Source organism: Crassostrea angulata, unplaced genomic scaffold (genome assembly GCF_025612915.1).
Source record: "Crassostrea angulata isolate pt1a10 unplaced genomic scaffold, ASM2561291v2 HiC_scaffold_169, whole genome shotgun sequence".
NCBI lineage: Eukaryota > Metazoa > Mollusca > Bivalvia > Ostreida > Ostreidae > Magallana > Magallana angulata.
The window spans coordinates 20,789-47,329 of NW_026441722.1; the positions used below are offsets into that span (position 1 = coordinate 20,789).

The 26,541-nt window shown below is 34.9% G+C and overlaps 2 protein-coding genes and 1 pseudogene across 2 annotated transcripts; 1 reads left to right on the forward strand and 2 right to left on the reverse strand.

Moving 5' to 3' along the window:
• Positions 1-11,760: 11,760 nt before the first annotated feature.
• On the forward strand, positions 11,761-13,262 carry LOC128169667 (bifunctional 3'-5' exonuclease/ATP-dependent helicase WRN-like). Its single transcript, XM_052835770.1, has 3 exons — positions 11,761-11,954; positions 12,351-12,908; positions 13,115-13,262. Exons 1-3 carry the CDS (start codon positions 11,761-11,763, stop codon positions 13,260-13,262), a joined length of 900 nt encoding a protein of 299 aa, XP_052691730.1.
• A 1,222-nt stretch (positions 13,263-14,484) lies between these two features.
• Positions 14,485-15,966, reverse strand: LOC128169669 (uncharacterized). The gene is made up of 6 exons (XM_052835771.1): positions 15,945-15,966; positions 15,720-15,846; positions 15,456-15,586; positions 14,947-15,220; positions 14,702-14,772; positions 14,485-14,520 (listed from the first exon to the last, which is right to left on the reverse strand). Exons 2-6 carry the CDS (start codon positions 15,799-15,801, stop codon positions 14,485-14,487), a joined length of 594 nt encoding a protein of 197 aa, XP_052691731.1. The 5' UTR covers positions 15,802-15,846; positions 15,945-15,966.
• A 4,786-nt stretch (positions 15,967-20,752) lies between these two features.
• Positions 20,753-22,802, reverse strand: LOC128169678 (bifunctional 3'-5' exonuclease/ATP-dependent helicase WRN-like; annotated as a pseudogene).
• Between the last annotated feature and the right edge of the window lie 3,739 nt (positions 22,803-26,541).

Consider the following 26,541-nt stretch of genomic DNA (forward strand, 5'->3'; position numbering starts at 1 on the left):
AATGAGAGATAACGTTTCCAATATTCCACTAATTAGCTTATACAATGACTTTAAATCAGTATTAGAAATATTTAAAAAAAACGTACATATATACATGTAATTGAAAATTATTAAATAATTAGTCATTAAGATCATATTGTTTGAAAAGGTGTATATTTATGTCTAATTTGATAAAAAGTATTTAAATGTATTTCATCATATTTGCATGATTTGATTTTAATTTTGATAGCTTTTTAAACTACCAGGTTGTGGTGCACTATCCAAGTGGGAGAAAATCTGCGACTATCAAAGAGGATGCCCACCAACAGATCTGCAAAGCTATAGCAAGAGGTGGAAATGCAGACAGTACCATAGTTGACATATTGCGTAAACATAACCCAATGGTATTAGTGCAAGGCTCCCGGAAGATTGTGCAAGAAGAATGTAAAGCAGTTTCAAAAAGAGGTTCAGGAACACTACTCCAACAGAAAACCCATGCAGATTTTTTCAACTTCCGATGGGAGAATATCTACCAACAACTGCAGATGATGTGTCCAGCACTTTTATCTATAATAACAGCTACTGTGCATGACATTCCACCTGTTGTTGGAAGCAAACCATTTCTTCATGCTTTGCAAACTGTAGGCATAGCACTTCATGGAAGAAGTCAGGAGATGGCTGTTATGCAGTACATAAATGGTTTTCTTTTATATCATGGTGGATGCACACAGCGGGTATACATGTACTTTGTGTAAAATATTTCCTTAAAAAAGAGATTTTTTTTTACATTTTTAAAATCTTTGATGCCTCTTGTTTAGTTAACCTGTACCGTTATTATTAAAATGGAAGTAAATTTATAGTTTCATGGTACAATTAACCCTTAAGTATAAAGGTATTCTTATATGATATGTTATGTTTATTTTAGGACATAGAAAGACTATCTCATGTTGGGTTAACAGTACATCCACTCACTATAAAGAGAAAGCTACTTGACTGGCAGGATGTGTTGGACAAAGAAATTTTAAAGATTCGGGATTCTTGGGCTGAAGGAGGAAGTGTCAAATATCAAATAATTGGAGACAATTGGGACAAGAACCTACTTCCATCATATAGAACATCGGATCGGAAAACTATTTCTCTTCATCTGTTTCATGTGTACGCCATCGTGGATAGAGTTATCCCAACTGAACGTGGCTGTCATGCTTCCGCACCACATGACATTGAAGTTGGAACCTTCATTCCATCCATAGACGACCAAAAGAACTTGATGAAAGAGCTAACATTTATTTTCTCCACATCAGTCATCGAAAATCATCCTGAATTGCAGAAAATATATGGAAAGATCTACCCAAAGCATTTGGAACATAAATATTCTCACTGTGTTGGAAATAAAACAAAACAAGTAATTTTGTTATACATGTAATTATAATTTTTCCTTACATTGAAAATCAGAAGAATTCAGCGTATTAATTGTTGTTTAAATGTAAATTGATATTATTAAAGAAACAGATTCAGTATTGAAATATATACTTTATGAAACATTTTAATTTTATCAGTAAATAATATAAACCCATTTAGCTTTTAATGGAAGATATACAAGGTTACATTTTTTCTCTCTATTTTTTAAAGTACCCACTTGGACTTTTTGATTGCAACGAGAATAAAACACCTGAGTTGATTCGGCTTTTGAAAACGTTATCTGTTTATGTCCCATGCAAGGATGGAGAAGTAGTGGAATCTGTCTTTTTTGGAGGTTTGTTTTATATAATAATGAGACTTGCAGTTATTTTTAGTTCATCTAAGATAACAATATTATAGTACATGTATACTACAGAAAGATCCTTACGTGATTTTTCTTGTAATGGTAGTGTTAAATATTAAGCAAAAAATGCAATAATTTATGTTGCTTTGTGTTTCTAAAATAAAGGTTTAAATGATAGACTTATATACATATATAATCAAATTAATGTTTTAATTAGGTGACAGGTTAACAGATGAACGAGTGCAAGCAGCTCAGAAAGCTATGGCTAATGCCAATCTGATTAAAATCAGCTGTTCTGATACGCTACCGCTCTCGAACATCTGAAACAACCCGCTTAGAGGTCACGTCCGAACAACCTGACAATCTAAATATTTAAATATAAGGTCGTGACCTTTTTAACCAATGAAAATTCCCGTCTCTTCAAGACTATCGCACTCGGAACTACTCGGATGTCTCGCGCACTCGACATTAACCTCGGACGTCATGCGATGGCATCCATAGCACTCTTTGAATGTTGGGAAAGGAACTACTTTTAACCTAGTTTCGGTTTCACTTTTACTTTTACTGAAGTCATTCCATTAAGTTCCTGTTTGCTATGTGCGTCTTCTGCCAGAAGGCTGCACCCATTTACAAAACAAAAGGCAAAAAATGAGAACTACCAAAACACAGTGGAGGATTTCTTAGGTAATATTTTAATACTGAATTGAATTATGAATTGAACAGGTCCAGAATATTGAGAATAATATCTTGATTTAGCTGATAACTTGAATTAGACATAAAGCTTTTTAAGCTATTGATAATTGCTAGATAAAACTACATATATAAAAAGCTATAGTTGTTAGGTTATTTAAGTTATATAGCTAAATCAAGAGATAGTACTGGACCTGTTGAATAGATATTGATTATTGTAGCTGGCTTGGTCATCGAATCAAAGAAATAAACTGCATTAATTTAAGGCAAAATCTTTTTATTTAGAAATTACACCCTCATGAAGGAGCCCATATTCTTCGTTTTAACTTTAACAAACTGATATAATTAAACGCTTAAGAGACTCCCTAAATCTTTTGGTATGAATACTTACGCCCTTATATAACCTTAATTACATGAATACAAAGAAAATAAACAGCATTAATCAAATGAAAAATCTTTTTATTAAGAAATTACATCCCCATGAAGGAACCCATATTCTTCATTTTAACGTTAAACAAGTGAAAAGCTGTCAATGTGACAGCAAACCGGGTTTTCTTTTATGTGAACTGTATCCATAATCTATGTCAACCCATATCAAGTGAAATGGTGTACCCCTATATGCAATATTTTGCCAAAAAGTGACTAAGTTCAAAAGCTGGTATTTTTTTCATAAATTATCAGAAATCAAAATCCTAGCAATATGCACACCTCTGATATACCCTATGTACAACTGATCTGCAACAGAACAACTTCCTATCTTGAAACCTGTAGGAGGAGTTATACATACAATGAGGGTACCCTATATGCAATATTTTGCCAAAAAATGACCAAGTTCAAAAGCTAGTATTTTTTTCATAAATTATTGGAAATCAAAATCCTAGCAATGTGCACACCTCTGATATATGTACAATTGATCTGCAAAACAACAACTTCCTGTCTTGAAAACTGTAGGAGGAGTTATCCGTACAATGAGGGTACCCTTTTGGCAGCCGCCCGCCCGCCATTTTCACTATTTTAATAATGGAAAACCCGGTTAAAAATCAGTATCGTTAACCACTAAGTAAACCCCCTTAATCTTAATAGATCAGTATTTATATCCTAATTTATCCTAAGTTACATTGATACAAAGAAGTAATGACCATTAGTTTAGAGGATAATCGTATTATTTTGAACTTACATCCCCTGTAGGAAAGCCATTGTTATGAATTTATCATTTAAAAATCTATATTCTTAATCACTTTGCTTTGGTATTTTTCATCTTTTAATCCTCTCTTTTATCTTGATTTATATCATGAGTACAGTTACCTGAAAGTAGAAACAGGATGAAATTTAATGCATTTAGCTATAAGTTCAGCATCTACCCCTTCAGGTACACTACTGAGATGGTTTTCTCCATATGCTGAAGGATTATCAGCTAAATAACCTTTAAACCGTTTATTTTTTGTTTTTAAGTAGTACAGTTCCATGACTATGCACGAGGGTTCGATTCCCTCCCTAGGCATTATGGAACAGAAAGCTGGTGCAAAGCGGGCAGATAGCCTAGTGGCCCCGCATAGTCAGAGCTGTAATTATAATCATGATAGAATAAATTGATTCAAAAACATTTAAAGTGCTTCTTAGAGAAAATGACACAAATAGAAGAAGTGTTGTGCTTGATAAAAGTTAACCATTAGATTGTACATGTATTCTTTTTTTCTGTTGATAGTAGGAATTAAACCCACTCCTTTTCCTGGTTGATAACATAAAATGTGCTCAAATACATCATATCAGCTTTATTGATGATTACGAAATCTAATTCAGAGAGAAAGAGAGAGAGATCTTTGTTTGTAAGTGGTACAGTTCAATGACTATGTACGAGAGTTCGATTCCCTCCCTAGGCATAATGGAACAAGCTGGTGCAAAGCGGGCAGATAGCCTAGTGGCCCCGCATAGTCAGAGCTGTATACATAATGATAAAATTAATTGCTTCTAAAACATTCAAAGTGCTACTTAGAGAAAATGACACAGATAGCTATAAGAACAAGTGTTTTGTTTGATAAAAGTTAACCATTAGATTGTACATGTATCACCTAGTTTCTGTTGATAGTGGGAATTGAACCCACTCCTTTTCCTGGGGGGTAACAGGAAATGTGCTCGAATACACCATATCAGCTTTATTGGTGATTATGTAATCTAATTAAGAGAGAGAGAGAGAGAGAGAGAGAGAGATCTTTGTAAGTAGTTCAGTTCGATGACTTTGTACGAGGGTTCGATTCCCTCCCTAATAGATATTGATTATTGTAGCTTGCTTGGTCATCGAATCAAATCAAATCTTTGATACTGATGAAGATTTTTTTTCAATGTGTGTTCTTCAACATAAGAACTGTAAACTATACAACTTTTTTTAGTAATTACATAACAACCATACATTAATTTTATATATACACTAATCAATGTCAGTAAATAATCAAAATAAGTATCTGAGACTTGATTCGATTTGATGACCAGCTACAGTAAGAACTTGTTTTCCTGACCAAGTCACTAAGTGTTACGATTCGTTTATTGTTCTCGTCAAACCATGTGCACAGAGATGCTGGGCGGAAGTTACATAATACACTAAGTTTTACCCGACCCAAAAATAGAAAAAATTGCCCATCCAGAATTAATTACACGAAATCAATCATACATGCAATAGACAAATTTCAAATAAAGGTTATTTAAACATTTGAAGTTTTGAAGAAATTATAACATTTACAATTATTAATTGTTCAGTATAAACTTGACAACTGCTAAAGCCTAAAAGTCAAATTATTGAAAAATATAGCTTCACCCGAGTGCGACTTTTAGTAGTTATGCCCAATTAAAACAAAAGTATGATTGAGTAGCTAAAAAAAACCTACTTTAGGTAGGTAAATAAAGCTATGTAGGTAAATCAAGCTATGCAGCTAAATCTTGTGATTGTTCTGGACCTGTATTTGAGATAACTTATCAAACTATGAATAAATATCTTTTATGCGTGAAGGTTTTTCTGTAGATCGTCTCAGGTATAATAATAACTATCGATATAGAAATTTATTAGGCTAATGTAAACTTGATAACTTTGGTTCATTGTACAACCAGTCTCTGGTACTAATCAACACCTACCTTTTGACCGCATCGAAGGTTTTAACACCTGTTCCTTCAATATTAAGATAACAGGCATTTATACCAAGTTTTGATAGCGATCGAACTTGATCCTGCATGATAGAATTTAAAGGCGTGACTATCAAACTAATCATGGGTTGCTGTTGACCGAGTTTCCTCTGAAACAGGAAGGGAAGGAGCTGAAATATAATACTTTTACCAAACCCAGTGGGTAAAACTGCCATTGTATCATGCCCCTTGATTTTAATGTCTGTATCTGTTTTTTCGTCAGTTCGAAGTTGATATTTACACATTCTTTTACAAACTCCAGCGCTTCATCAAAATCACATTGTATACTGGATGCAGCCATCTTTACTCGTAAAACAACTGAGTAAAAAGGCAGTTTCCGGCGGAGAAATGCATCGATTCGATCACAGGGGCTCGTCACGAAGTTTTTTCAACCTTTTATATATACCACCTCTATACTATAAAATATTTTATAGTATAGAGGTGGTATATATAAAAGGTTGAAAAAACTTCGTGACGAGCCCCTGTGGTTCGACGGGAAATGAAAACGAGTGACATGAACTGTAAAATTATCGTTTGTTCACCATTAATGGCTTTAATGCGTGATCAATGCGAAAGACTGAACAGCATTCCAGGCATGAGAGCTGTATATAAAGGTTAGTTAATGTACTGAAGTTTTATTTAAAAAATAGAGATCACGGGACTTGGCTATTGTATTTATCACGTTATTAAATGAGAGTCAACATCTTCCTAGGTTTATATCTTTAATAATAAGGATGACTGATACCTGAAATATATATATACATAGTACATTAGTAAATGATTAGTTATCTCCTCCCCCGGGGACAAGTTTTTTTGTATACGAAAAAAAAAACTTAAACAAATAAAGTCAAGTCTATTAGAAAATAAATCTTCAGGAATGTTCTGTTAAAGTCTTCCGGACGCGAACAAGATTAAACGTATGATGTCCTTTCACAATTTTAAACGCAAAGTCTCTAGATTCACTTATCAATGTCTATGCATAATTCATTAATCAGTTCCTGATTCATCAATGTTATGTTCTGTTGTGTTGCGGCGGGGCGGTCTTCGTGGTGTCAATAGTTCCTTTTCTCCAGCTTTATTGTGTGGCTGAAGACGGGATAGAGCACGTGGTATCCTAGACTTAGAAGGTACATCTGGTTCAGGGGTGTGGTGGAATGACTGGTCCAAATCTATTTGTGTAGGCTGTTGAATTGTCTGAGTCTGAGTCGCCTGTTTTTGAGTGGGGACTATAATAGGTGTCTCATTCAATGCAGCTGGTTGACTTAAGATTCTTGTTGGTGATAAAGACACTGGAATCTTGGGCACTTGTGGCTGTGTCGTCTTGGATGTAGTTGGAGAGCTCAAGATCACTTCTTGATGTTGAACTGCAGTTGGTGCCATCAAAGTACCTTGTGTTTGGTTGGTTTGAAAAGGAGTGAACTTTCGTAAGTGTTGGCGGTTGCGGATAGTTACTCGGCCTGTGCCATCTACACGTATAACATACTGGTGGTATTGGCGTACTTCAACAACTGTTCCTGTACGTTCCCATCTCCTGGGATGGTTGCCTACCAAGTTTTGAATGTATACATGATCTCCAACCTGTAGTGTTGGCAGGTGATGAGTGTGTTCATTCCACCGTTCATGTTCCCTTGAATGACGTTTGGCAAGAGCCATCTCTCGATGAGACATTAACTCAGTCCATGTTTCATGTGGAGAATATCTACCCAACAGTATGGGAATGGCATCACGAATGGGTCGTCCAAACAGAATCAATGCTGGTGATGCTTTTGTCTCTGGGTCAATCGAATTTCTGTACATCAGTAAAGCTCTCTGGAATTTGTCAACATCCAGAGATCCAACAGCAGAAATGTTGTCCACCAGCATGCGTTTTACTGTCTTTACCGCAATCTCAGCCCTGCAGTTAGCGTGTGGGTTTGCAACTGATGAAAGTCTATGACGAACTCCCCAGGCTTTTAAAAACTCTTGAGTCTTCCCTGCTGTGAACTGTGGACCTCCATCAGACGTCAACTCCTCTGGGATGCCAAATGTCACGAAAGTCTCACGAAGTCTCTTGACAAGTCCTTCTGCACCTGATTCAGACTTGTATACCATTGGCCAGTTTGAATACCGGTCAACAATAACTACATAGTCATTACTGTTATATGTGAAGTAGTCACTGCAAATCATCTGGAATGGATAATCTGGAGGTGTTATGTCAGATGGTGGCTGCATAGGGTTTGACTTGGCCATCTGATGGCAGTGAACACACTGGTCTCTCACCCTGGCAATATCTACTGTGATCTCAGGCCAATATACAGAGTCCATAGCCCTTGCACGCATAGCGCTGACTCCTTGGTGGGCTGCGTGTAAAGCATCGAGTACTGGTTTGCGAAGAGCTGGAGGTATAACAATTCGTTGGCCCATAAGAACTACACCATCAACGGTGCATAAACTGGATGCAAAGCGGTGGTAAGGACGCAAGTCTGTTGGTAGCTCCTTGTAGTCTTCTGGGAACCCTGCTTCCATCTGCCTGATGAGATTTACAAATGTAGGGTCTGATGCAGTGGCCTCACGAACCATGCTCCAAGTAACAACTGTGATAACAGCATTCAAGGCACAAGTGGCAGCAGCAACTGTGGAGGTGTCATTAGCTGTATCATTATCCTCTGTATGTAGACATAGACTGGTAAGTGCATCATGATAATGAGCAGTCATGTTAACTAAGGAATCAAGTTCAGGTGCCTCACCAGGTAAGTTCAGACGATCTGGTGGTCCAACAGGATACCGTGACGCTGCATCTGGCCCAAGGTTCTTTCTGCCTGGTACATGAATAATCGTGAACCTGTACCCTAAAGTTTTCTCTTTGAGGTTGAGGAGTCGTCTGTTGTCGATGTCCGTGAGCGATCGATCGTTCAGAATCTGGAGTAGTGGCTTGTGGTCAGTTGCAACAAGAAGGTCTTTGCAACCAAGAACATAGTAGCGTGTTTGGTGAAGTGCATACACAACAGCCAAGGCCTCACCTTCAATAGGAGCATATCTGCTTTCTGCTGGATGGGTGAATCTGCTGCCAACTAGACATAGTTTCCAACCGTCATTACAGCAGGTAGGGGTTTTACTTGAGCACTGACAGTACTTCTGCATCAAAAAGAATCCAATTCCGTCAACAGACCAGTCGGTAGCTAGGCATGTCATACGAGCAGGGTCAAAAAGACGAACACCGTCCTTCATCTCCTGAATAATGATCTCTTTAGATTTGTGAAATACTTCATCTAATTCATTTGTCCAGCAGAATGTTGTGGATGGTTTCAAAAGAGCACGAAAAGGTTTCATTTGTCTTGCCATGGCAAATGCATATGCTCCTTGGTTTATAAGCCCAAACCAAGCTCTTGCACCAGTAATGTCAGTTGGTGTTGGGAAGTTGCTAATTGCATCTAGGAACTTAGTACTTGGTCGTATGTTTGTTAGAGTGATTGTAAGTCCTGCAAAATTGACAGTGTCTTGAGCAAATTGAAACTTCTTTGGGTTTAATGTAATGCCATTACGAGCACACAGGTCGAGCCATTCACATGCCTGAAAAAATGCTGCTTCAATGGAGTTCGCCCACATACATGTGTCATCCACACATTTAACCTTGTCGTTGAAATTTGATATAATAGCATCAAATCGTTGATTGTAAGCGTCACCGCTGGCCATGAATCCCTGTGGAGCAACTTTGTACCTGTAGCGCCCCCATGGTGTGATGAATGTTGTAAAGTGGCGATCTTCTTCACGAATAGGCACTGAGTGGTACCCATTCCAAGCGTCTGTCACTGTTTTTTTCATACCTTGAGGGACACGGTCAGCCAGATGAAAAGGACTTGGGACATGATGTGTTTGCCGAACAGAATGTCGATTTTGTGGTTGTAGGTCTACTGTCCGCCTTGGAGTGCCATCAGCCTTGCTGGTTACCACCATTCTTGAGCACCAAGTTGTAGGTGTGTTTTGACTTACTTGTTCCAGTACACCAATGCGAACATCCCTCTCAAGATCAGCATAAACTTTATCCTGCCAATGGATAGGAACAAGTGCTGGTTTGTGGACTGCTACCGGTGTGGCATTAGGATCAACATGGAGTTGGAGAGGCTCACAATTCATAAGTGGTAGAGGTTGATGTTCACATACATTAAATGTTGTAGCACCATAGTAATCAAGAAGCCACTCTTTTAGTGACTCTACATGTTCCTCTGTGGCCTTCAGACCGGGTGGTAAAGATGTGGGAACAGGTGGTGGTGAAGGTCGACGTCTAGGACAAGAGCAGGTTGCATCTTCAGAGTTTTCCATAGATGCAGCAATGTTTGGAGATGTGACTGTTGATACATTAGGAAAGTTAGTGTGAATAATTCCCAGAGATATGAGTGCTTCTCTGCAAATGAAAGCTTTTTCCATGGTATCAGAGACATAACACAATAAATGTGTTGACATGGCACTGCTAGTAGCGTCTTTTGTTGTGATGCTTACTGCGACTGCTCCAATTACACCAAGGTCTTCCTTTATAGCTCCACGCATTACAAGTTTGACTGGAAGGAGATCCTTTTCCGTTATTCCAAGATTGTTTGCAGATTGTAAAGGTATGATTGAACTCTGGCATCCTGTATCAGCCACCATGGACATAGTGATTGTCTTTAGCTGAGAGGTGTCTTGAATGGGATGTCCAAACGATGCATGGTCCTTAGGTAGGGGTGTCATGTTCACCAGGAGCATTGGGTGTGGTTTTGAAGGTCTAGCCACCCAGTGTCCATCAAATATGTGATGTTCAAGACGTGATACTTGGTTTGTCTGTTCAGATGTAGTGCACAGCTGCTCATAGATATAACCAACTTGTTCTTGTTCTGGATCTTTGGTTGATTTCCCTTGATTGGGCGGGTTCCTGTGGCCCTTGCCTTGAGCGCAGATTCTAGAAGATGCATCACGGTGGCCCCATACTCCACAGGTAGTGCACTTGCTGCATGATTTGGTGTAATGACCTTTGACTGTACATTTAGCACATGTGAATGTCCAAGCTTCACAGTATCTAGACCTGGCCTTGCGATCATTCCTCTGTCCGTGAGCAGGACCACCACAAGCCCAACATTTGGCTCCAGCTGCTCGCGGTCTTTTTTGAGTATTACATGTGGCACTCATGGCACTAGCTGAATCTCCTACTGCACTCCTTGTGACTTTACCCTGCTCTTTCTGAGCAATAAATGATACAGTCTCTTCTAGTGTTCTATCTGTCTTGGAGTCACCTAGCAGGTCAGACATAATTTCTGGGTCTGCAATACCTCTTACTAAATTGTCCTTGATTATCTCATCACTGTAGTCAAATATATGGTTGCAACCTAATTCTTTACACATTGCTTTATACTGGCACAATGACGCTTGGCCTCTGAGACTGGCCAAAAAAGTTCTGATATTTGAACCAGGTGATTGAGTCATTCTGTTCAATTTTATGCGTTGGACCAGTGTGCTTTCTTCTTTGACGGCCAGCCTTTTGATTGCCTTTAAAAGATCTGTGTCTAGCATACTGGCAACATCACCTTGAAGGTCACGCATAATATCTGTACGCAGATAAGGGTCACAGCAGTAGAAAAGGGCTGTAGGCAAGACATTGTCTGTGATCGCCATCCCTGTTTTGTACATCTTCCACTGTCTGGTGAATGCAGACCATTGATCTGGATCACATCCTGTGGCTATAGAAGGTGGGTCTAATTTTAACTTGTGCGTTGACGGTTGAGCCAGAGGTGGGTGGACGGTTCTGTCATGAATCTGTAGAGCAGTGGTTAGAGCAGCGGCAAATGCTTCATCCAGGTCCTGAGATTTCCAATTACAGCCGTCTATAGGGCACTGTAGAACTGGCATTGTAAATTAACTGTGGTTAAGCTGTTAGTTGAGTATCAGTCATAAATGAGAGTCAACATCTTCCTAGGTTTATATCTTTAATAATAAGGATGACTGATACCTGAAATATATATATACATAGTACATTAGTAAATGATTAGTTAGTTATCATGGTTATATAGAAACAATACATCTTCCTCTATGAGTTCGCAAGCAAAACTATGTTGTTTACTTGATACCGTGATAGATAGAACTGTGTAAAGATTTAATTGAACTTTACTTCATTCAATTGACATGTATATCTATTCGGTATATCGTTAGAAATGAATTCTATTAGAACTTTCTCAATACACCTTGTAGGAGGCTCTCAGGATAATGAATTAATACAAAGCGGGGATTTCGACAACCTCTTTGCATCCCCAGAATATCTTGTTGGAGATAAAACGTTCCGGGCCAAGATTCAAACCTTTGATGTGTCCACGATAGTTGTTGATGAGTTCCATACCATTTCAACCTGGTAAGCATAATTAAGTACATAACCCCATATGTTTTTTTAATACATGTACTATGGGTTACAAATCTTTGTCTTATAAGTTACATTAAAAATGTGGAAATATTTAAAGAATTTTACCCATACATACAGAAGTGTTACAGATTTTTCTAAATTATTTTAAACAAGTATTTTATTTCTATTTCATTGAATTTGTTGAATGTACTATAATTGTTATAAATGTTAACTGTATGGCATTGTAAAATATTATGTATACAACCAGGAGAGGACAATCAAAGTTTTTTTAAGAACTTGATAGTCATTTAAATATGTTCAACTCAATGTATTATGATTAATGAACAAACTGTGATTTATATCTTATTTGATTGGAATATACTATAACTGGTATGTATTATCTTATAGGGGTGAAGAGGAGGGAAAACAAGCATTCCGCAAATGGTTTTCGCACATTGGAGAACTGAGATCACTTTTTCCCAAAGCCTCAGTGCTTGCATTGAGTGCTACGTGCACCAAGAAAATATCAAGAAGAGTTTCAAAAATTCTCCAACTTGGCATCGACACAACCGAAATTAGAATTTCACCCAACAGAGATAACATCAAGGTTGTTGTGAAAAAAATTCCAAATACTACAGAGATGGCCATGGTTTGGATTATTGATGCTTTATCGGATGGGACGTTACCAAGAACAATTCTGTACTGTACATCAATAAAAGATGCCTCAAAAATATATTCCTACATAATAACAGAACTTCCACAGTGTTCCGAGGTGCAGATGTTTCATTCAGAAACCCCAGAGGACGTCAAGAACAAAATTCTGCAAGATTTATTGGATGAAAAAAGTGCCACCAAACTTGTTATAGCCACAAGTGCACTAGGTATGGGAGTGGACATTAGACAGTATTATAGTGTCATTCTTTATGGTGCCCCCAAGAGCATAGTTGACACTGTGCAAGAAATAGGGTGGGGCGTGATGGAAAGGACTCTGTAGCCCTTCTTCTCTTCAATTCCTACCACCTGAGGACAGTTGACACTGAGGTAAAGGACGTTTTTACCTCTAAAGACTGCAGACGTGTCTCCATGTTGGAGCCCTTTCTATCAGAGGGAGAACTTTTAAAAGAAAAGAGAAGGACTATATCACATTCATGCTGTGATCTCTGTGCCGACAGGTGTGACTGTGGGACATGTGATTTGACCCCTATAGAGAAACTTTTTATGGTGGATACTGTCGAATTTAGTGACCTTAGTTCATCTGATACCGAACCTTATAATTCTGATGAGATTGACGACAATATTGATGATCTTGTGTCTGATTAATTGTAACTCATTTTAAAGAGTGATACAAATTTAATAAATAACAATCAGTTGCACAGTTTTTTTTCTTCATTTAACTATTTTATCTATAATCAAAATCTTTCAAACTATACATCATAACATCAAGTGTGTTGAACATTGCATAATTGTGTACTACAAGTTGAATATATATGTCTAAATGTTCTTATAAACTGTAATATTCACATAACTTTCACACACACACTTCTGGTTTATTTAAGGGGGCTGAATGATCATTTTCAGACTTCTGATTTCCTTAAGAAGAAGAGCTTATAATAATAAAATTTTAAAGCTAAAGTTATTAATAGAATTTTTATTTTAACTAAATTATTATAATTTACAGCTAAACAAATCAAATATAAAATTCCATAATATTTGATGGGTAATTAGTTGACCAGCCAGCCTCCTTAATCATGTTAAAAAATAAAACCTGTACAGTGCACACTTTTGGTAATCCATTTAAAAAATGATAACTGTTTTTATACTTATATTATAGCTACAGTTGACGGAATGACATACTCTTTAATTAGAGTGAAAACATCTGTAATGGTATATTGAATACACAATTTGATTTTGGTAATAGTTTTAATGATAACATCTGTTATGACATATACTACTTTGTCAATAACAAAATGCACTTAAATTTGTGCTCAACAATATTGATGAAACCACATGGGATAAACCTGACATATAAAAAAAAAATTGACAAAAATGTTATAAACATCATATCAATATTATGCATTATTAGTATCACAACAGCTGGCTTAAACAATACCATTTTAAATTGTTTTGTTTCTAAGACGATGAAATGCAACAAGAGGTGTGTGTCTATGGACAAGTGTGGCAAACCCTTTGAAACAATCATTAAAAATGTTTTTGTTTGTACATAAAGTCTTGCATTTCAATTTTCTTCCCTCAACATGCAAAAAAGCATTCAAGTCTTCTAATTCTTTAACAATTTTTTTAACATCCTGTTCATAAGAAGGGAGGTTGTGTATTCCCTTTTTGGTTGTTACACCACAGAAAGTATCATAGTGTTTCACAAAGTTTACAATGTGTGGAAACTCTTTTGAGTGTCTAAGAATACTGTCCTTAGTTTGATAACCCGAGCAAACTATTTTACTGTCTCTATTCAATAACTCTACATATTCGTCTAACGCCATGTTATTATTCTTTCCACCTTGTAGGTTTACACACCTATTTGCAATTAGCCTTTCCTTTTCTTCCTCATCCAGTATTCCTTCTGTTAAAGAAATAAGATGGATAGATCCAATGGCATATTTAGTTTTGTTTGTTTTAACATAGATGGGAAGTTCATATTTTGCAGACCGCACTCTACGGTGTCCATCTGCCATGTCATCGGCTGTATCTAAGTTTCTATGAAGCAGTGCAAGTTTAAAAAAGAGTTGACAATAGTTTCCTACTTCATCTTTAACCTTTTCCGTTGATCTCTTTGTTTCTGGAGTTTTTGCACCATGAACCTTTTCCTCATGCACTTTCAAGGAACCCACACATGTGTATGATTTTGGACAAAAATGACATTGTACTCTTCCATTTTCAAGATTTGAAAGATAATAGTTTTCAGGATGACCCATGTCTGTTAAAATCTCTCTAAGATCTTTCATAATGTCTGTTTGGAATTCAAAAAAGTATTCTTGTAAAATTTCACAACATATTCCATTGAACCAAGCTATTTTTTCTTCAGATGATAAATTCTGAAAGTTATGTGGCAGTGGAATTTCTTCATCAGATGTTTTACTGAATTTTTGGAAAAATAAAACACTACACATGGCATCTAAAATTGTATAATAGAGAAGTTTGTATGGTCGATAGGCATTTCTAACTTCTCCCTTGACATTTACAGCATTTAACAAATTTCTGAAGTAAGCTGCAGTTCCTCTATCCCCTGCTGACTCTGCGCTATAGGTGAGTCTGCAGATTGCCTGAATGAAAATGAATGTTGTGCAAATAAATAAAAGTTAAAACCATGTGACATGTAAGCTATTACAGATGCTTTAATGTAGCCTTACCTATCATTGAAATCTGATATAATTTGAGGTAATTTAATGTTTAAGACTATACATCAACATAATTCTCAAATTTTTTTTATGAACAACCTGCATTTCTGAATAACAGACATTCATTTCACAAAGAAATGTAAATTTGAAAAAAAAATACCTCCAAGAAATTCATGAGACGATGAAAGTCTTCGATTTTTGAGATGAATCCTTCTAATCGTGACGATGCTGTGTCTCCATTAAGAACTGACTGTTGTGCACATTGCACCCTTTCATCCGTTAGTCTGTCACCTTAAAAAGAAAATTTAGAACTCATAATATGCCTTCTTAGCCATTGTGTGTAAAACTGTCATCAAGAGGAGTAGGTTTAAAGAGTAATAGGTAAAATGTCCCTTCAAGTAAACATACTAACTACATCTCTTACCACCAAAAAATACAGATTCCACAATTTCATCATTTTGGAATGGGACGTATCTTGATTGCAAGTCCCTTAGAAGTTGAATCATATCTGCGGTTTTTGTTTCGTTGGTGTCAAATAATCCTAACGGATACTGAAAAAAGAAGCCAATTCAATGTATTAAATGGGCTACAGAAAGACTTTTAAAACAGCAAATAAGATCAATCATAATATATAACACAAATGTCATACCTGTTTGGTTTTTTCTCCTGCTTGTGCAAACAGGATGCCAACTTGTTATGTACAGACCCAGGGCTGACACACAGACCAAGTTTGGCTAGTCTTTGGATATCCTAGATTAATGACAGTTGATTTTGTTAATGTTATATCATGAAAATAATTTTTAATATACAAGACCAGCAAACAGATTATTTTTCACATGAAATGATTGTTTAAACTATTAAGTGATATGAGGGAATTTTATAATTATTCTCATGCTTCAAAATAGTTTTTTTATCATTTGAGAAATAGTAAAATATATTTCAGTATAAAAGTATTACCCTCTGAGTACATCCCCCATGGACAAGCAAAAATGCAGTGCAATAATGTAGCCCAGACATTTCCTGACTACGACCATGGAACCCAGTTGCAATTGTGTGTAAAATGTGCATGAATTTCTTTTCTGCTGGTGCTACTGGTATATCACTAACAACTGCACTGACCACCTTTAAAAGATTAGGAGCTCGAATTTCCAATTCCTTGTGAAATTTATCCCATGTAAAAGACATCAAGCTGGCATGGTCCTTCTTCTGCAACAGCGACCCTGAATTTCTTTTACATAATTCTTTGGACTCTACATTCACGATGTTAGCTGCCGCTGCAACAACTTCATCTGGGTTTGAGATTGTCAGCACATCCAGCACAGTTTTTTCAACCTTGTCTGATTTGAAAATAGCTTTACATATTTTCTGGTGAGCCTCATTCACAATAAGCGCTGTCCTTTTCCCACTTGGATAGGAAATTGTTATCTAATTGATACAAGAAATGTAAAACACTTACATTAAAATTGGTCTATTACAAATCAATATTCAAAACTTAAACATTGATATTAAATTGATTGAATCAGAACGCCTGATTTTAATCAGATTGATTGAATCTATTAATAAATATTCATGACTTATTCATTTGAAATTAAGATGAATAATTGATAAAAATTATCTATAATCAGTTTAATAAAATTAAGAAATTGAGTTATATATTTACAGCATAAATAGTTATATATGAATACCTTGCCCTCTTCATGACTGCTCAGTTTGAACCAAACAATAATTAACAAATGACCCTGAAATGTTAAAGAAAACAAGAATTGGAACAGCATGCAAACAATAAACTTTGAACACAACTGGAATAAACAAAAACATAAAAAATTTGAAATTGTTAACTAGCAATTAAGTGTAACAAGTTGGTAATGGGGGGGGGGGGTTAACTTTACATTGGAAAGGGTAGGGTGGGGTTAAAGATGCCTTCTATTATATCAGTTAAATTGGTCTATAATTAAAAATACAAATGTACTATATCATCTATTTTAATCAACTCTGAACATGTAATAAAAACTATAAATTGTATTGAGGTATAATACAACATATGATCATATACAGCATGTAGAAGTCATAAATGATAAAAAATAGTGTCTGCTGTTAATCTCTATTTTTAAAAAGAAAAAAACTAATAATGTGTGTCATGAGTTGTATTATTGATTTATTGCAAGCTTATTTTACTAAATTTGTAACAACAAATTATTCGTCACTGAAAACTTTCAAGCTTTGATATGATCACATTGTAAGCTATTGGCTGCTATATAAAAATTCAACACCAAGTAATAATTTAATAACTATTACAACATAAAATTGAGACGTACCTCCACTTCCCCATGTAAGATTTTAGTAAACGATGTTGTCAGTGACCTGCGTACAGAAACTGCTGCCTTTGGCTGTTCGGCTTTGGTGATATCTTCAAATGTCTGTATACATATAGGCTGAATACAGGTTATGGGCAACAGAGGGGTCAATTTCTTGGTAGGTTGTTGCAACCCAGGACTGCGGAGCATTCGTTTAGTTTTACACATATCTGCTCGTTTAGGTGACGGAAGAGAGAGAAAACAATTCTCCTTCACCCCTTGGATTGATCGTTTGAGCTTATCTTTGAGTTCTGTCGATTCCTTTTCAAGTTTACTAAGTTTTTCAACACTACGGAAACATTTCTGACATACTCCCGTGTCGTTACCTACATCGTATGTATCAACACCGATAGCATCGCTTATTATTTTCTTACGTTCTTCCGTTAACTTAAGCTTTCTATCGAAATATTTCTTAGTGATCTCCTTTCCAAACGAGTCTTTAATTGTCTGGATAAACGAGAACCCACAAATAATGCACATGTTGCATAAACTGTAAGTTTTTTTAGGAGTTTGTGTCTCTTTAGATGGAGCAGCCATCTTGGATAAATGTAAATATAACCGCACAGATTTATGGGAAATCGTCTGCTGGCAGAGTTCTGCTAGCCACAAGTTGATTGGCTTATCGAAAGGTCGTTCGGACGTGACCTCTAAGCGGGTTGTTTCAGATGTTCGAGAGCGGTAGCGTATCAGAACAGCTGATTTTAATCAGATTGGGCTAATGCTGAAACACCGCTGCAAAGATTACAAGGCTTTGTGTCCAAAATTGAGGACTTCCACAGACTCATGAATTTCTTAGAGGTATGTATTTGATACATAATACATGTAGTATGTTTCTTGATTGACAGTAGTGTATAGAAGAATTGTTTGTTTTAAGTAAAATTTAAAGAAGACTAAAATGCTTTGAAATTCATGGTACCATTTATTTGTAGGCTATACACAAACTGACATATTCAACCAAGAGTGCTGTTGACCAAGGCACAGTATATTACTATCGGTATGATAAAGCAAGTTTATTTGACTCGTATGTCATACATTTAATGTGTGTATAATAACAGATTTATTGTGAAAATACATGTTACTGGCTTTGAATCATTTTTTTATTTAATTGATTGTAGGAACCTCCTGAACATGAGAAATGTGAAAGGGCAAGTGTATAATGCCTACAGAGCATACAAGATGCTGTACTATGTGATCCTGGATGCCATCTGTTTGCTACTTTTCCTGAATTTCTTTGACGTTCCAGACATTGAACATGCAATTGAACTGCCAAGAAACTTTGCAGCTATGTCAGATGAAGAAAAAATAGAGTACATTGACTCTGTTAGTGAAAACATTCTGAGTAAGTATTTTTTTGACAGTACAGATGACATTTTTCAGAATTTACGTAACATTGTGTGTGACCCACAACACCCAGAAAACTATTGGACATCAACACTAGAGGGTGGAAGATTTAAATGGCATCATTGTGACAAAACATATGCACGTGTTCTCTCTTTACAAACCCACGAAAAGAAGGTTCATGACATTCACATTGCAAAGCCATCAAAAAAACCGAAGAATAAAACTCAAGACCAAATGCACGATTACCTTGTCATGCTGTTTAAGCTTGTTATTTTGCACAAGAATTTAGACACTGCTGTTGATATGGGTGACGGTGAGAGGGCTGTAAAATCAGCAAAATATGAACTTCCTGTCTACCATCTGACAAACAAAGTAAAGTATTCTATTGGCTCGATTCATTTGATATCGTTAACATCTGGCATTCTCCCTGATGATCAAAAGGAACGCCTAGTAGCCAACCGCTTCGTAAATTCACAAGGTGGAAAAAACAACAATGTGTCATTGGACGAATACCTTGAAATGTTAAATAGGGACAGTAAGATTGCTTGCTCTGGCCATAAAACAAAAGAAAGCATCCTTGCCGAATCAAAGGAATATCCCCACTTAATAAATTTAGTTAGTCACTTTGATGTTATTACTGAAATCCATAGCAGAAAGGGCTTCCATCACATCCCTAGTTACAAGGAAGATGTTTTAAAGGTCTTAAAAGATTTACAAAATACTAATATGCTTTCTATTGTTCCAAATCGAAAATTCAAGTCTTAAGATATTTCAGTGGACAAAAACCCATTTGACAATGCATTTGTTGGATTATCTACTATGATACATAGACATAAACCAAGCCAACCATTTATTCGCCTAAGAGATCCACGGGTATAACTGTCTTATGCTTAAACTTTTCTAGCCATTTCTTCCTTATGACTGCAACTTTTACATATATCAGTACATAATGACTGCTACTAGTTTTTGAAATGGTAGGTACTGTTGTTCATGATTTATCATGCATAATGTATTACACACTGTTTCTATGGTGTTTTTTTTTTACTGTTTAACATGTATTGTTACATGTACAACCTAACTTTGGTGCATTATATCAAGTCAATCAGACATACGGGTAGTTATAAATGAGCAACATTGTGATTGTATCACGATATCAAAAATATGCATTGCATCTTTAATAAATATTTTATAGCCACCTTATTTGATGTTTCACTGTAAATGTTATTTCAATTACGATACACTTGGTTTACATTTGCTCTATAATTTTATTTGGTAGCAAATTCTAATTACATTGATTATATAGGCTGTAAATGTTTATTAAGAGACTATATTGTCCGATCATTTTAAGACTCTTTTTAATCTCCTTCAGAAGAAGAGATCTATGAAAACATTAGAATTTTAAAAAGCCAAAATACCTAGCTTATGTCTAAAATCATATCTAAAATTTTAAAAATGATGTGAAGAATATTTTTTTACCAACTGATCTGGTATCGACACAATTCTGTCTAAATAATGAAACAGAAACTAATTTTAACTTCAACAAATTTATGCATATATAATCATTGTTGAACATGTTTTGGTATGAAATGAAGTACGGTACATGTTTCTCTAGTAACACTCTCTATCAAAAGACTCTGTAAATCCTTTACAGTGATTTCAAGATAAATTCCAAATTCAGACTTATACACATTGTTTTCAGTAAATACGACAGCACATAACAATGAATTTCAAAGATCAATAAGAAATTAACATTCATGGATAGAGTTATAATGGTTCATATAAGTCTTAATCACATTCATATTCCTCTGTTTTATCACTGTCACTATCATCACTTTCCTCTGTGTTCACATTAAAATCATACATTTTTTCAATTGGCAATAATATACATTCTTTACACATACATTTGAGGGCACAATTATCACAACATGCATGCTGTCCCACTAAACTTTCTTTTACTTTAATCAGTTCGTGGTCATCCAAAAAATTGTCCAAAAGACAAAGACGTCTACAATCATTAAGTATTTTCTTAATGGCTTGATCATCCAATCGTTGATGATACGAATTAAACATTACTAAAGCAATAGATGGCATGTTGTCCCTCCCTACTCTTCCAATTTCTTGCACAAAATCTGAGACATTTGACTGTGCACCATATAAAATAACACTGTTAAAACCTTTGGCATCTATACCCATACCTAGTGCACTTGTTGAAACTAGTATACGAAGTTTACTGTTCAACTCTTTCAGTTCATTAATTATGAAATCTTTCTTAATGTCTTCAGTTTCTGAATGATATAAGTCAATATGATGGACACAAGATGGCACCTCTTCAATTAAAAAATTATACATTTTTGACGCATCATTAATTGAAGTACAATAAATTATAACCCTTGGGAAATTTTCACATAAATCTTGGAGAGGGTCGATCAGCCAAAACATGGCAGTTTCTATATTTTTTGACACCTTTTTTACAACTAATTTAATGTTAGGTTTATCAGGTAAAACAATGATTTCTAAGGATTTGTCACTAAGATTGAGGCACTTCTTTACACGTTTGGCTGTTTTCTTCGTGCATGTTGCACTCAGAGCCAACACATTGGCATTTGGAAATAATGATCGTAGCTCTCCAACATGTCTAAACCATTTCCTAAATGCCTCCTTGCCATCCTCGCTCTGTCCCCTATAAAACATATTACACAAAATGTTATTGTCTAAAAGTATTTACCGATATTATATCTCATTAAAATTTGGTGTTATATAGATCTGCTTGCTTTAAACAGCTTTAATATTTATTTCATGATAACTTCATTTATTCAATATTAACCATGAACTCTATAATCATTCTTCTAAAGAAATTTTAATTGAATCCAACATATAGATTAGAATGTTTCACTATCAGTCATTTGCATGTACACCACAGGCCACCTAATTGGACACTTGCTATATTATGTATCAATGTGCAACTTGAAAATATGTGCACTTGCCATGTTGCTATTGTATGAAACTCGTCAATAACAATCGTTGAGACTTCAAGACTACTACGCATTGATTCTCTCCATTCTGGGTTGCCAACCAATGCCTCTGGGGAGCCATACACAATATCTACTCTTCCGTCAAGAATATTTCTATCATCCTCATCACTGGACCCTAAAGATAAATATTTCAATAGATTCTGAATACCCGGGATATGTTCTTGTAAATTCATTCAAAATATTACGATGTTATACGATGTTATAATGGGCATTTCGGTAATTTTGAGGGGCACTTCGGTGTTTTCAACGGACATTTCGGTAAATCACGGGCATTTCGGTTAACTCTATGTGCCGATTTATTTTTCTTTTATAATCTGTCAAAAAGCACATTGCTTTCAATGTATTTTATTCAAAGCCGATTTAATAAAGCAGAACAAAATATGCAATATAACTTTTCATACACCAACCTTTATATGCTGCAGTCAAGTTGGAAATACTTCGTAAATATGCCACCTGGTCCTGCATAAGAGAAATCAACGGGCAACATACTAAAATTTAGCCAACGTTCATGCCCATCTCTCTCCGGACAGGAATTGCCATCTGGAATGGCAGAGATTTTCCAAATCCTGTAGGAAGGACCGCCAAACAGTCTTCCAAGTTCACTAGACACTGCAATATCTGTCTCTGTTCTCGTTTCAAACTCGGAATATTAAATTTCTTCAACACCTTTTCAATTGCTTCGTTCATTGTCTCTTTCGCCGCCATTTTGCTTGCACAACCGAACATTAGAAGAAAGACGTTTCTCATTGGTTAAGAAGGCATTTCCGTCTCCAAAACGATTGGTCACTATTTTTACGCAAAATTGACCCCTGACGTGACCCTCTATGGGATGTTGTTAGATTTTTCTGTAGCCAGTAAGCTAGCGGATCAAACATCTAATTTTAATTAGATTGATTTTATGGCGGAAGGTTCTCAAGAAGAAAATGAATTTTCATGCCTCCAAAATTTTAGAGTACTATATTTTTCTTTCTGTATAACGACATTGTGTAAAACATTTTAAAACAATATTTTGATATTTCTTTTGATATATTTTGCGTTTTTAGCTTATATTTTCCAGAGGTCAAGAAAAAATAATTAATTTTTGCCTAAAATTATATTACTTCACGTCATATCTCAATTGTTTTAAATGTGACCCCTACTCTTTTTTACTTTTACATGAGACATTTAATGTTTGTCTGTTTGTATGCAAAAGTCTGGGAAAATGGCATTACTATTATTTTTTTTTTAATTGAGATATAACTTGAATACTCCAAAATTTTGTAATAATCTTTACATTTGATGTTGTATTTATTATGTACTGGCATTTGATGCCATCAGTAAAGCAAGTTTTTATTAAACTTTGTTTTGGATATTACTTTTATACTCACTACATGTGTTCAAAAATGGCATGTGACATAGGTAACAAAGAAAATAAATAACCATCTTTTTGTCCAAGATGTTTTTGGATGATTGACATTACTAGTATTTCAGGTGCCAACCTCCTTTAGCCTACGTTTTTCTAATCAAATGAATCCCAATACTCTCTGCTATTTCTTAAGAGAAAGTATTTTAATTGTAATATTATTTAATTTAGAAAATGAATTATTGAGTATTTCTTTTAAATATTCATTTATCTGTAGCGACACTTACAACAGCTGGCGAGGACTGACCCTGCTGTAACAAACTCATTTTCATTAAGTTGTGATGAAAAAAAATTAAACTGAAATAAAAATATTTCCAAATATTGTTCTTTGCCAGCACTTTTATACAAATAAAACTTCAGGTTAAACAAAAAAAAAGAGAAATAAATAAGAATGGCATTTTTTCATTAAAGGAAAGTTAAATTATATTTGAAAATGCTATTTGTAAAATATTTTTCGTTGCAGAAAGAAACATGTGAAAGGTAAAAAAGCTTTTAAAATATATAAAATATCTTAATTATGCTTCCTTTTATTTACTTTTAAACATTTTTTTCCAGTAGTTAAACAAGAAGCACGCGATATTGTCAATTTTAAGATCATTTGAGGAGATTTGAATTCCAAGTTAGGTCAATTCATTAAAGAATTTGTGTTGAATTCTGTATCATGCATCTAACCTTATACTTAAAAAAAAGAAATTGACAAACACATGATTACTCGACTATTTAGCATACCATGCAATTGAAAAATATACAAACATCTCACAAAGAACAGCAACAGTCATGGTTTGACTGTGTGTTTTTTCTATCCATTACTTTAGTTGTTCTCTGCTGCACACCTGTAGGTCCCAGAACGGTTCCTCTGTACGTTAGGTAACTGTACAGTGGAACCATTCAGGATTAAACTTGAGTTTTCCTCGGTCTAGTAGAATGTGAGAGAGCTAGGAACACCAGCCCAAGCACCGGACTGACATACAGGTAATTGATAAATGCCCCAATTATTTGTTTTTAGTCAGATATGTTAAAATTTGTTTTTTGAACTTACATGGTTGATTATTGTTCGGCTGTTTCAAATGTCTGTAACCTAAAACAAGTAGAAAATTTTACAGTTCTTCATATTTTGACCACTTGATAATCATGAATTTGAATTTAAAAACTAGTAGTTTCGAAGTGTTTTAGACTACTAGATGCACAGAGAACTCGGAAGGACTAATGACCAACACAATGTTTGACTATCGCAGTCTTCTGCACGGTATATATTTTTTGGAATACTTGTTATAATTACCTATAAAATGTATACCCTAAATTGTTCCCCTTTCTGAAGTGGAGAAAATCGATTCCTAATATTTTTTTGTTGACATCCCCGCGTCAGAATATTTGGAGAGGGTTATATCTTAAAGAATAACTTCCAGCCTTGAGGTATGCCGGTCCATTCAACACAAAAAATAAGCAACTTTATCTACCTTTGTCACTCGACAAATGTAAAACCTTCAATATTTTATGATAAAGAAAGATACTTCCTTGTTTTTGTTGAAAACCTATAGAAGAGTGACAATATCATCAAAAAATTTATTTTAATGTACCACCCTACTTCAATTTGGTTTTTTTTTTGGGGGGGGGGGGAGAATTTATATTATCCGATAATAATTCTCACCCGGTCGTAGAAATTACTACGGTCAAAATTTAAAATAATTAACGGTCAAAGATTAATGACTGAAATACGACCAAAAATGTACAATCTGAAAATAAATGTAAAATTCGCGAATTAATTATCAATTTTAAACATTTTAATACGATTTTTGTTTTTGTTGGTTATATATATAATGATATGAAGCAAAAAATTTACAATAATGTTTGTCTGTCTGTTTGTCTGTTAAGCGTTTTTCTCAAAATAATTATACTTTTGAGGGTTGAAATGTAATTTAATCGCACGTCTGTTAAATACACTCTTTATCTATAACAAAAACTAAGTTTTTTCCACTGAAACAGACACGATTCATAAGAAAAAGCTTGTGCAATTCAGATTTCCTTCCTCATATTTGTTTATCCTACTCTAGAACAACTATGATTAGCTTAGTGCAGTATCTATAACAACAGATTAATACTAGCAGAAATAAAACTATATTGAATGTTGAAGAACTCCATAATAATAGAACAAATCAAACAATGTATCAAGCTGATTGTTAGATTGTTATTTTATCATGTTTACTAATAAAATGAAGTCAGCGAACCAAGAGTACAGATTTGTTAGCTTTTCTACTTCGTGTGTGGTACGAAATATCAGACACACCGATTTCAGGAATAAGTTTTTTTTGAAATGTTATACAACTATTTCGTATAAGAATCATGATAACAAGTAAAAAAAAATCTATTTTTAAAAAATTCTTGAGAAATTCTTGACAGACAATCTAAAATACGAAATACGTTAATTTCTTCACTTTAATTATCTTATCAAACTGATTTGATTGCGTGATTAAGAAAAATACGCCCAATTGCCAAGTATGTAGCTTTGCAAAAATTTGAAGAAAAAAAAACTATTCATGAGTTTGTAATCACTTCAATATGTTTATTGTCAAAACATATATAAATCATTTGTGTACATGTAGTTGACCCTGTATCTGTAAATACGATCATTTTTACTATCATAATATTAATTAAACATTGTTTTAGCTTATAAGGCATGTAACACTATCACATGTGTTATAGTTTATGGATATCAGACTTTAGGTTGATCAATGTTTGTTTTATTTACAAGACAAATATTAAAAATTTAAACTTGCATCAGACTTGTAGACAACAATTTCTATTATACAAGTAATAACTTTCCAAAAAGCTTGCCTGACAATTAAATGGAAGCCTGCATGAATCGATGACGCTATCTTTTAAAAAATTAATTTTAATTTTCGCTGCTGATCATAAATTTATAAACAGAACGTTTATTATTTAAGAAGATATTTCAGTCATTTCCTTTGATCTGGTACATGTATATCAATTGAAAGTAAATAATTTCATTTTATTTTAGGAATGCAAATGCGTGTATCATTCAAGTAATTAAGCATGTGAGCTTGAAAGCGGAAGATAAAACAATCAAATTTTAATTTGTTTTTGTTATATTAAGAAATA

Coding starts and splice junctions, on each gene's coding strand:
- LOC128169667 (XM_052835770.1), top strand. CDS start 11,761: ATGAATTCTATTAGAACTTTCTCAATACACCTTGTAGGAGGCTCTCAG. Junction 11,955..12,350: donor TTCCATACCATTTCAACCTG/GTAAGCATAATT, acceptor ATTATCTTATAG/GGGTGAAGAGGAGGGAAAAC. Junction 12,909..13,114: donor GACACTGTGCAAGAAATAGG/GTGGGGCGTGAT, acceptor CTGTGCCGACAG/GTGTGACTGTGGGACATGTG.
- LOC128169669 (XM_052835771.1), bottom strand. CDS start 15,801: ATGATTCAACTTCTAAGGGACTTGCAATCAAGATACGTCCCATTCCAA. Junction 14,773..14,946: donor TTGGTTCAATGGAATATGTT/GTGAAATTTTAC, acceptor GTTCCTTGAAAG/TGCATGAGGAAAAGGTTCAT. Junction 14,521..14,701: donor CGGAAAAGGTTAAAGATGAA/GTAGGAAACTAT, acceptor TTTCTTTAACAG/AAGGAATACTGGATGAGGAA.